The 12,270-nt window shown below is 40.1% G+C and overlaps 1 protein-coding gene across 1 annotated transcript in view; it reads left to right on the top strand.

Annotated features, from left to right (window-relative positions):
- Positions 1-12,001, top strand: part of fstl1a (follistatin-like 1a) — a 15,593-nt gene extending 3,592 nt beyond the window's left edge. The window contains exons 3-11 of the mRNA XM_016251993.1: positions 5,609-5,710; positions 7,192-7,321; positions 7,670-7,702; positions 8,053-8,183; positions 8,311-8,432; positions 11,074-11,186; positions 11,297-11,407; positions 11,516-11,616; positions 11,811-12,001. Coding sequence (XP_016107479.1) covers positions 5,609-5,710; positions 7,192-7,321; positions 7,670-7,702; positions 8,053-8,183; positions 8,311-8,432; positions 11,074-11,186; positions 11,297-11,407; positions 11,516-11,616; positions 11,811-11,831 — 864 coding nt within the window. The 3' untranslated portion in view covers positions 11,832-12,001. The remainder of the gene's footprint in view (positions 1-5,608; positions 5,711-7,191; positions 7,322-7,669; positions 7,703-8,052; positions 8,184-8,310; positions 8,433-11,073; positions 11,187-11,296; positions 11,408-11,515; positions 11,617-11,810) is intronic.
- The last annotated feature ends 269 nt before the right edge of the window (positions 12,002-12,270 follow it).

The following is a 12,270-nucleotide window of genomic DNA, read 5'->3' as shown; positions in this document are numbered from 1 at the left end:
AAGACACACCTTATGCTCCCCCACACTACCTCGCGATAACACACACACACACACACACACACACACACACACACACACACACACACACACACACACACACACACACACACACACCACTGGAAAACTCTGACACATTCCCCACGTGAGATCATATTACTGGTACCCAATGCACATTTTATGTGAAATATTCATTGCACGTGCACACATTCCCATTTGATAGAGAGAGAGAAGCATCTGCCAGCTCACATTGTGCTGCTCCACCCTACATGATCCCCTTAAATCATAATCCCTTTTTCTCACTTCCTTGAGATACCATTCTATTGTGTCCCACAGTCTTCCCAGTGAGAAGTTAAAGGTCAGAGTTGAGGGGTCACAGGGCATGTAGAGATGGACAGATGTCTCCAGGCTGTATGTCGACATGTATCCAATTATACATGTACTGCATCTTCCTGGACATTCTGTACACAGATGTAGTCTGTCCTGAGCCAACAAGTAAGCACTTGCACTGGTGAGTACCTCCTCTGGGCGTTTTGAAAAGATAATGCTCCATTTGCCACTCTTTCACTAAACATACAGTATATATGTCATGTACAATGTGCTATGCTATGCTATGCCAGAATATATAATAGAATAGAGAAAGAATATCTCTTGGAATATATATACAGTGCCATGCGAAAATATTCATACCCCTTAGTTTTTTTTTCACATTTTGTTAAGTTGCTGCCTTATGCTAAACTGTTTTAAATTACTTTTTTCCCCACATCAATCTACACTCCATGCACCATAATGGTAAAGCAAAAAACAGGTTTTTAATATCTTTGCAAATTTATTAAAAATAAAAAACTGAAATGATTCCATTGCATAAGTATTCATATCTGGGACAGTTGAAATTTAGCTCAGGAGCATTCAAATTGTTTATAGATGTTACTACACTTTGAGTGAGGTTAACCTGTGGCAAATTCAATTGAATGGGTATGATTTGGACATGCACACACATCTTAATAAAAGGTCTAACAGCTGATAATGCATATCAGAGCAAAAACCAAGTCCTGAGGTAAAAAAAAACTGCCTGTAGAGCTCAGAAACAGGTTTGTGTCAAGCCACACATCAGTGGAAGATTTCAGAAAAAAATCTGCTTCATTGAAGGATCACAGAAGCATGTAGTCTCTGTTACCCTTAATGGAAGAAGTTTGAAACAGCCAGGACTCTTCCTAAAGCTGGCCTCCTGGCCAAACTGAGCAATTGATGGAAAAGGTTCTTGGTTAGAGTGGTGACCAAGACCATGATGGTCACTCTAGTTGAGCTCCATGATCGTATATGCAGATGGGAGAAATCTAGAGAAGGACAAATATCACTGCTACACTCCACCGATCTGGGCTTTATGTCGGAGTGGCCAAACTCAATCCTCTCCTCAATGAAGACACATGAAAAGCCTCAGCGCACCGTGGAGGAAACGTGTAACCGGGGGTGTCTCCACTTCCACAGCTCCGGGCGGGGGTGAAATATCGTGCCCTCCGCTTGTGAGAGGAGGTCCCTCCTGATGGGAATCTCCCATGGAGAGCCATTGAGAAGGGAAATCAGGTCCGAGAACCATACTCAGCCAAGCCAGAACGGGGCTACTAACAGTAGACGGACTCCGTCCCGGCGCACTCTCTCCAGAACTCCCGGGAGCAGCCCCAGTGGAGCTGGATGAATCAGAGAGAACCAGAGGGGACAGTGCAATGTCATCTGAGTCGCAAACAGGTCCACCAGAGCCTGGCCAAAAACTCTCGATATCTGCTTCACCACCTCGGGGTGAAGCCTCCATTCCCCGGGCCTCGGCCCCTGCCTCGACAGGATGTCTGCTCCCATATTGAGATGCCCAGGAATGTGAACTGCTCTCAGCGAGAGGAGTTTCCCCTGGGACCACACAAGGATCTGGTGCGCCAGCTTGTACAAGGGGTGCGAACGCAGACCTCCCTGGTGGTTGATGTAAGAGACCACCGCTGTGTTGTCGGTGCGCACCAACACATGGTGACCTCTTAGGTCTGGGAGAAAGTGTTTCAGTGCTCGAAACATGGCCAGCATCTCCAGACAATTGATATGCCACGTCAGATGGCGACCACTCCACAGACCGCAGGCAGGGTGGCCACTCATGACCGCACCCCAACCGGTGAGGGACGCGGCGACAAGGTTTCCTCCACATGTCTAAGGCACGTAGGCATCTCCACGTGATCTTGAGCATGCAAAACGGGTTTCCCCTTGTGGAGAACCCCCTGGTCTTGAGCCACCACTGTAGGGGTCTCATGTACAGCAGGTCAAGAGTAATCACGTTGGACGCAGCTGCCATCAGACCCAGCAGTCTTTGAAACTGCTTGACAGTGAGTGACTGGCCTTCTTTCACTCTCTTGACTGCAGTGAGGATCGACTCGATCCATGCAGGGGACAAACGTGCCTGCATCGTGGTTGAATCCCACACCATGCCCAGATAGGTGGTCCTCTGTAATGGAGAAAGCACACTCGTCTTGGCGTTTAGTCTTAACCCCAACTCTCTCATGTGAGCGAGAACGATATCTCGATGTCGAACCGCTACCTGCTCTGAATGAGCTAATATCAACCAATCGTCGATGTAGTTGAGTATGTGGATGCCCTGGAGTCACAATGGAGCCAGAGCAGCATCCACACACTTCGTGAAAGTGCGGGGTGAGAGTGCAAGGCCGAAAGGAAGAACACGATATTGGTAAGCTTTGCCCCCAAAAACGAACCTCAGGAACTTCCTGTGATGAGGAAGGAGGGAGACATGGAAGAATGCGTCTTTTAGATCGATCGTGACAAACCAGTCCTCGGACCTGATCTGAGACACGACTTGTTTGAGCGTGAGCATTCTGAACTTCAATCGCATGACTGAGCGGTTCAACTGACGCAGATCTAAGATAGGACGCAACCCTCTATCCTTCTTCAGAACAATGAAGTACCGCTGTAGAACCCGGACTCTCATGCGGAGGGACCACCTCGATGGCCTCCTTCTTTAAGAGAGTAACTACTTCTTGTTCTTATACCAGAGCCTGCTCGGGACCCTCCAGAGTGGGGGTGACCCTGTTGAATCGAGGCGGAGGAGAACCGAACTGGATTCTGTAGCCTCTTTCTACAGTACGCAGGACCCATTGAGACACATTTGGCAGTAGCTTCCACGCTGCTAAATAATCTACTAAGGGAATCAGCACTCTCAGCACCGCTACGTTGCCGGGCGGTAACTGAAAGAAACGCTCGCTGGAGACCGCTGCACCCTGGAACACCGGCAGGGTTGGCAGAATGATCTCCTGAGGGCACTGGGGGGAGATGGGCACCGTGTAATGCAGTGTGAACCTCTCTTCCCCAGAAGGGCCTGCCCTCACCAGTCCTGAGCCAGAATAGTCAGGACTTTTTTGGTCGATCCGGCCTAGGCTTCGAAGCCCCCGACCCTCTTTTTCTGAGCCTCCCTATACGAGGAGCTGGTACGCGGAGGGGACTGCTCCCGCCCAGCAGCCCCCAGAGCTGAGATGCGGCGAGGGAGGAACCGGCTGAAACGCCGCCACCTGTTTACGAGCCTCCTGGTACCTGTCAACGACGGAATTGACGGCGTCGCCGAACAGGCCAGAAGGCACAAGCGGGGCGTCGAAGAGGAAGACCGTGTCTTTCTCTTTCATATCAGACAGGGTCAACCACAAATGCCTCTCTGCTGCCACCATAGCTGCCATGGACCGTCCAATGGCGCGGGCGGTGTCCTTGTGTGGCGTTGAGAGAGTTATGTTATCAGAGTTAAGCTCCTCGCCCTCATCTAGCTCTTTAAGCAGGTCTAGCTCTTTAAGTAGTGAAGCGTACGCAGTGGGAGACGCTCGCAATGCGGGCAGCCAGCCCCCTCGAGAGCAGACTCTGCGTGCTCCACTCCCAAACAAACCACGCACAGACTGTGTGTATCCCCACCCGTGATGTAGCGTGGGCAGGGAGGAACGCAATCTATAACATGGCTTGCTCTCGCCCTTTGCATGCTTTGTCTTAATGTGAGCTTTAGACATAGTGGAGCTTATAGCTGCACTTTTTTTGACAGACAACAATAAATAGGACCCACAAACAAAGAGTTTTGACTGACACACACAGAGCGCTTTGCTGAATGACAGAAAGCTGATGATGGCTCCGCCGCACATGCTTTTATAGCTTCCTGGTCATGACGTCACCTGCCCGTGACGTCTCGCCCAGCTATTGGACTGATTTCACATGTGATTCAGAGCGTGGTCATAGAAGGCATTCCTAAAGCGTTCTCCGACGCAGCTCGAGTTCCTGAAGAGGAACTTCATTTGGACAACATTAAAGGCAATTTTCTCAATATTTTGATTTTTTTCCCAAATAGTTGTATCTCGGCCAAATATTGTCCTATCCTAACAAACCATACATCAATGGAAAGCTTATCGATTTAGCTTTCAGATGATGTATAAATCTCACTTTCAAAAAATTGACTCTTATGACTGGTTTTGTGGTCCAGGGTTACATATTATATGATATGATATGATATGATATGATATGATATGATATTAATTATATTATATTATATTATATTATATTATATTATATTATAAGAATATTACCAGTGATCTATTTTGGTCTTTTTTGGTTGCACTTTAAATAAAATGAAATAAATTAAACAATAAAATAAAACATTGACAGAGGTGAAAGACTGCAAAGAGGTAGCTCAAAAACGACTGCTGCTTAAAAATGATTTTTCGATAGTATACTAGTACAAATGATTTTCCTGTAGAAGGATCAGAACACATTAGGATACACAGATGTTGCAGTTGGTTTGTATGTGTGTGTGTGGGGGGGGGGGGGGGGGGGGGTGCCATCTGTCTTGCAGTTGTGTGGTGCTGCTTTTATGTGTGAGTGACAGCATGTGCTGGTGTATTGTCATGGTCAGACTCTTTGTTACTCACCCTCTTTATTAGATGGCAAAGAACAACAGGTCTTGCTCCCATCTGGAGCTGTGTCAGGGCGGCTTTCACTTCAGTCTGCACCAATCAGAAGGCACAACAAAAGGGCAGGACCTGTCTGAAGAGAGTGAATGAGCAAGTTCTGTTTATTTTTACAAACATGGTGGACAAGAGTACATAAAGTGCACTTTTGTACGACTAGGGTCTGTGTAATTGGATCATTTGTTATTTGGATGTTACCAAATAAAGAAAACAGCAACTTGATTGTCATTTTAGTACACAGTTCAGCCTCAGGTTTTGTTAGACGTGAACCAGTGCATTTTTATATAATGTATCATAGCCTGCCATCTTGTGGTTACATCTAAAATACGCAGGTTTGTCTTTACCGATAAAAATGGGATTAGTTAGTGTTTGGCGTTTAGTATTTGGACTACATGAACTATTACTTTAAAACTAAGTAATAAAAAGTACTAAAACTATAGGCCCTTCAGCATAAACCTATATTATAACCGCTATCATTTCTGAGGAGTTTCCCCTCTTCACCACTAGTTTGAGCCAAAGCACAACACTAAATGTCACTGTCAAATCGAAAAGATCCTGTATACGCTGTTTGACAGCGTTGTGACAATACTGTAGGCCAACTCTTTGTTTCTCTGTGTTTTGTGCAGGAGGTAAGGAGTAAAAGTAAAGTTTGTGCCAATGTGTTTTGTGGAGCTGGGAGAGAATGTGCTGTGACAGAGAAAGGAGAACCAAGCTGTCTGTGTATTGAGGTGAGTCATTATTGTATTCAGCCACACATTCACCGGGACTCCGAGAAAACAAAACAAAAAACACATGCTGCCTTTCCCACCAGATCTGCTTTACAAAACTAGTACTAAAGTAGACCAATGATCAATTGAACCAACTACCATAACTCTAAAAGCCACTCCCATACCTTTTGTTAAATGTGAGCCAAAATCATCACAATTAAAAGAACCAAAGACTTAAACTACTTCAGTCTGTGTGCACTGAATTTATTTAATACACGAGTTTCACAATTTGAGTTGAATTACTGAAATAAATGAACTTTTCCACGACATTCTAATTTATTGAGATGCACCTGTATTTTACCCTTGATCTCGAAAAATAATGTATAGTAGTAGTAATAGTTTTTATAAAGGAGCTCATAGGAGTTCATAAAAGCCCTTTCCTGACAAAATAGCTTTACTCTGTTACTTCTTTCTCTGGAAAAATATATACATACATAATACAGAATAAGTTTTTCAATGCAAGCATTTCAGTTAAACATTATTTATGCAATATGTTAAAATTTCAACTTTAATGTTAAATAAATAAAGTAACCAACAAACCTGCAGGAACAGTTTACAAGTAGAACCAGATAATTGGCAACCCTGTTTCCCACTGTGGCATTATCGCCCACATTTGCCCCTTACTGTTTTATAAACAAACTAGGTGTTTTACATGGCTAGACTAGGTTTTTCATTTTTGGCCATTAAGTGGTGACCCAACAAGTAGCTTACCAAAATATTTTACCATACACAAGTAAACAAAAATGTCCTTCAAATCAGACAATTAAAAAAAAAAAACCACGAACTGCAACATCCAAACAATATGGAAAATAAATAACATTAAAACATGACAGGAAAACACACACACACACACGCACGCACACACACACAGTCCATACTTTTTGAAACCATATCATGCAGCATATTTGAATTGGCTGTTGTTTTATTTAAGATTATTGCCATATCAGATTTTCGCTTCAACTTTGGAGGAAAAAATTGCTTAATTTTGTACACACACACACACACACACACACACACACACACGCACGCGCACGCACACACGCAAACACACACACACACACACACACACACACACACTTAAATTTATAAATAACAACAGAATTGTAACTTACCATCCTGCAACAAACATTGGATCAGATATTGTCGGTTATTAGTTTGAGTTAATATTAAAATAACAGGTGAATTGTATTGGACACACAGCCTTTAAACAACTAAACATGAAATGAGTTTTTACTTTTTAACATTTTAAAAGTTTATTTATTTATTTGCTATCCAAATATGCACATAGTTAATTGTCATAATCTTTTTTGTCATTTTCTGTTATAACAGACCCGTGATCCATTTTCTTTGATTCAACATCCACTAGTTGAGAACAACTGAAATAAATAACATGGATATCTTGAATGTACACTTATTTCACTGTGTGTCTGTGTCTTGATCAGCAATGTAAACCCCATAAGCGTCCAGTTTGTGGTAGTAATGGGAAGACGTACCGTAATCACTGTGAGCTGCATCGTGATGCCTGTCTCACCGGACTCAAAGTTCAGGTTGCCCATGATGGACATTGTGAAGGTAAGTGTGTATGTGCTCTCCATTTAACAGGTTTATAGTGTTTTCTTTAATAGCTAGTGTTCACATAGCATAACATAGTTGCATTCATGGAATACTACAATACACATAACAGACCTTTCCATTTCAATGATGAGTATGTGTAGATGCTTCACCACAAACCACTATCATAGATGTTAATAGGAAATGTCATTGTTGCCTAGGAATTTAAATAATTGCAGCCATTTCCTTTCAGAAATGTCACTACAATTGGCCACATTTGAATACATAAATATGCAAGAAGAAAAAGCATCTCCTGTTTTCAGTTGTTGATGAAACTCACTGACCTGGTTTCTGTCTCTTCTCGTTTAGAGAAAACATTGGAAAAAGTCACCAACAGCCCAAGTAAGTAAACACATCTTTTAGGTTGAGAACTGAGTATCATTCAATATTTTATTAAAAATGTGGAATTATGCCTTTTTATTGTTAGAGTCTACCATATAACATTCAATACAGTTTTGTTTGGACTGAATGAAATATGTGATATAGGACTTAAAATTACTAATATAGTAGATAGTGATTGAAAACAAAGGATTATATTTTCATTTTAATCTTTATCTATTCCAATGGAGTCTGACTGGGCCAAAGATGGTGGTCAATATGTTTTGAAAAGGCATAAAGTTACTTAGTTTTCAGATGTATAGTGCAATTGTAACATGTTGGGCCTATTTGTCCTGTTTTTTTAAATTATTTAGTTGTTTGTTACCTTACGGACCGCAATGAGTTGAGGAGTCGTGTGATTGAATGGCTGCAGTCTGAGGCGGAGCCTGACGGCTGGTTTTCTAAAGGATCCAACTTCTCAGATGTCCTCCTCAAATACTTCCAGGTTTGTATGTGTGTGTGTGTGTGTGTGTGTGTGCATCAACATATTGATTCATTGAACACAATGTATTCGTCTTCAGAAATGCCGGTGTGTCTCACACGTTTATTTAATGCTGTTCGTGTTTCAACAGAACTATGATAATGGAGATGCTCAGCTGGATTCAACAGAATTCTTGAAGTTCATTCAACATAATGACACTGCAATAAATGTCACGTCTCCTTATGCTGAGGAGGAGAACAACCGCCTACTCAGGTCATAATGCTTGCATAATGTTGCATAATGCTTAAGAAATCGTGCTATAATATGCCGATTTGTGACCCTGGACCACAAAACCAGTCTTAAGTCGCTTGGGTATATTTTTAGCAATAGCCAAAAATACATTGTATGGGTCAAAATGATCTATTTTTCTTTTATGCACAAAATTATTAGGACATTAAGTAAAGATCATGTTCCATGAAGATATTTTGTAAATTTCCTACCGTAAATATATCAAAACTTAATTTTTGATTAGTAATATGCATTGCTAAGAACTTCATTTGGACAACTTTAAAGGCGATTTTCTCAGTATTTAGATTTTTTTGCACCCTCAGATTCCAGATTCCAGACCAAATATTGTCCTATCCTATCAAACCATACATCAATGGAAAGCTTATTTATTCAGCTTTCAAATGATGTATAAATCTCAATTTCAAAAAATGGACCCTTATGACTGGTTTTGTGGTCCAGGGTCACATTTGATTTTGGTAGCCAAAATAAAGTAAGTAATATTTTTCATTAGTTAGTTTTTCATTAAGTCCCATGTGAGTATAGATCATTTTAAACATATTTTTGGGGATAAATGGCTTTTACGGTGGAAAACGTGTACCTTCATTTTAGTTTAGTTTAATAATACATCTTTAAAAAAATCTCACATTCATTCAAATATATAATGTTCATAATAGGCATACTCTATCAAGTGTATAATGTCCTCTTGCCCTTGTTGGTTTATCTCCATCTTATATGACTCACAGTCATGTTTTTTTTAATTTATTTTTATAAATCATTTGACCTGCACAAATCAGATGAACTGATGAAAGTGTGTCATTTGTAGATAGAGACCGTTTACAGTTGTGAGGTTTATTAACCTGAACACTTTCTTAATACTCGGCATAGTATATATCTGTGTCAATACTTTTATCAGTTCTTCTTTACAGCCGCTTCTGATAATTTCTATCTGAAGATTCTGAAAATCTTTTTGATAACCAATATATCTCTGGGCTAGTCTATAAAACATAATGATTATGACCTCACTGTCCTCTGACCGAAGCACAAAGCAAGTCTTTCAGTAGCTTACAATTTAATCTCACAAGACAAAACAAGATATTGGTATCATATACAGCTTGTTTTTACTTTGTGCATTCAGCATTTAAGTTGTATTTTTATTTTGGTCAATAAAAATGGGCACAAAATCCATCATTTAGTAAATCTGATAAAGACCCCATGAGATTCACTGTTGTGACTGTTCCAGTGGTCTTCCGACCGATACGAGTTCTTCAAAAGGTCAGTGCTGATACTGATATCTACAGATGAGGGTGTTCAATGGCCAATGTATATATGTAACACAGTTTGTAGGTTGTAATACAAATGCAGAATTGCTTGGCTGTTTAACACAATATTTCAGTACATAGTCCATTACTGTCCAATCTGTAACACATTTTAACATGGAAGTCCTTTTTCCTTTGTAAGCTCCCTCTGTGAGATATTTCATAGGCATTGTAATGCTTTGGAATTTGAATTGAATTAGGATTGAATGTAGAACGCTTAATAGCGAGGAAAAATAATTGGAGTTTATTCTTATAATTTTGTGAATGATCAAATCCCTTGACGGCTAGAAAGCAGACATGCAATCTTATTCCAAACCACTGTTATACTGCTGTTCAAAAGTTTGAGGGTAGTATGATTTAAAAAAAAAAAAAAAAAAAAGTATACTTTTATTCAGCAAGGATGCATGAAATTGATCAAAAGTGATAGTAAAGACATTTATATGGTTACAAAAGATCCCCATTTCAAATAAACGCTGCTATTTTGAACTTCGTATTCATTAAGAAAGTATCGCAGTTTCAACAAAAATTAATTAAGCAGCACAACTGCTTTCAAAATTGATAGAAATAATGGAAATGAGCAGCAAATTCGCATATGTGACCCTGGACCACAAAACCAGGCATAAACGGTAAATTTTTCTGACCCTTGATTTTTCTGAGGCCAAGACCAATATTTGGCCGAGATACAACTATTTGAAAATCTGGAATCTGAGAGTGCAAAAAAATTAAAATATTGAGAAAATCGCTTTTAAAGTTGTCCAAATGAAGTTCTTAGCAATGCATATTACTAATCAAAAATTAAGTTTTGATATATTTACAGTAGGACATTTACAAAATATCTTCATGGAACATGATCTTTACTTAATATCCTAATGATTTTTGGCATAAAAGAAAAATCAATAATTTTGACCCATACAATGTATTTTTGTCTATTGCTACAAATATACCCCAGCGACTTAAGATTGGTTTTGTGGTCCAGGGTCACATATTAGGATCATGTGATACTGAAGACTGCTCTGAATTCTGCTTTGCCATCACTGTTTGCAAAAATATTTTAAAATCTTCCTGATCCCAATCTTTTAAACATTAGTGTACATTGTACATTCTGTAATGTCCTTTACCAGGAAAGAGAACCACAGAGAGCTATTATATGAAACTAAAATAATGCTGAGAATTTTATTTTAAATGGTAACTAGTTATTCCAGTAGCAATTTTGGATGATTGTGTCCATGAAAATGATTTTAATGAAGAAAAATATTGCACTGAAAAATGCAATAAAATATTAAAGGCAGTGGTGACTGTGTGTTCTGCAGGAGTCTGTGTGTGGATGCCCTCATTGAGCTGTCTGATGAGAATGCCGACTGGAAACTGAGCTTTGATGAGTTCTTGAACTGCCTCAGGCCTGGATTCAATCCTCCAGAGAGGAGTAAGATCTACAACCACTCGCTCCACTTTCTAGTATAATACATCTATAGACCTGTGTATGAACATATAGCCTGAATAATATATGTATTGAGTGCTGTTACATGCTTTTAGAGTGTGCCTTAGAGGACGAGACGTACGAGGATGGTGCTGAGACTCAGATGGAATGTAACCGCTGCGTTTGTGCCTGCGGGAACTGGGTCTGCACTGCTGTTATTTGTGATGGTGAGCTAAAACCTGGGATATTGCTGCTGTTTTTTCTGCAACTGGGGTTGAGGCTGGGATTTGGAGAGCAAAGCTGGATGAAATTAGATTTTTTTTCTCTCTTTACAGGTTCAAATAAGTTACCTGCACTTGAGGAAATGGAGGGAAATGATCAGGAGATGACGGAGGAGGAGTGGACTCGGCGAGTGGCCGAACTCAATAAACATCAGGTTGGGACTGAGTGTAATGGTCGAAACCATCATGTACTGCTTAAAGGGCACTACTTTGGATGTGATGGGATGTGCATTTTCCCTAACATACCATGCTGAAACTTTCCTTCCTGACGTCTGTTTTGTTTGGCTGGGTCTTCATGGACCTAAAAGCAAATAAAATGTGTGACTTTTGAACTGTTTTCCCCCCATAGGAAACCACTAAAGAGGTTTGAGGAGTAATTCAGGAGGTGGGATGAACTTTTGCCCAGATTTCGCCTTCAATCAACCTGTGTTTGAATGGAAAGTGAGAAAGTTTCATTTGTTTAGTTTATTCTATTAATTATTGATGTATTCAAAGGTGTGTTCTCTTCTGGTATTTTATATAGTCTTTTTTTTTTTTGTATGGGACTATAAAAGAGTCTGTATGATTTGTACCTGTTGTGAAAATTACTGCAAACCTTTTTGTAATAGTATTTTTATACATTCAGTGTAATTTTAATGCTTCTATAAGACAGTGTATTCATTTTTACTGTAAAGTTAACAGAAAATATGAAAATATGTTTTGTACAAAGACCATTAACATCAACAAGATTTTTGCATAGTGAAATAATTATACATTTTATCACAATTTTGATGATTGTAATATGACATACAGTATCTTATGTACAGTGT

This window comes from Sinocyclocheilus grahami, unplaced genomic scaffold (genome assembly GCF_001515645.1).
Source record: "Sinocyclocheilus grahami isolate Dianchi unplaced genomic scaffold, SAMN03320097.WGS_v1.1 scaffold1081.1, whole genome shotgun sequence".
Taxonomy (NCBI): domain Eukaryota; kingdom Metazoa; phylum Chordata; class Actinopteri; order Cypriniformes; family Cyprinidae; genus Sinocyclocheilus; species Sinocyclocheilus grahami.
The sequence above is the reverse complement of the archived record's forward strand: the minus strand, read 5'-3'. Positions and strand labels throughout refer to the sequence as shown.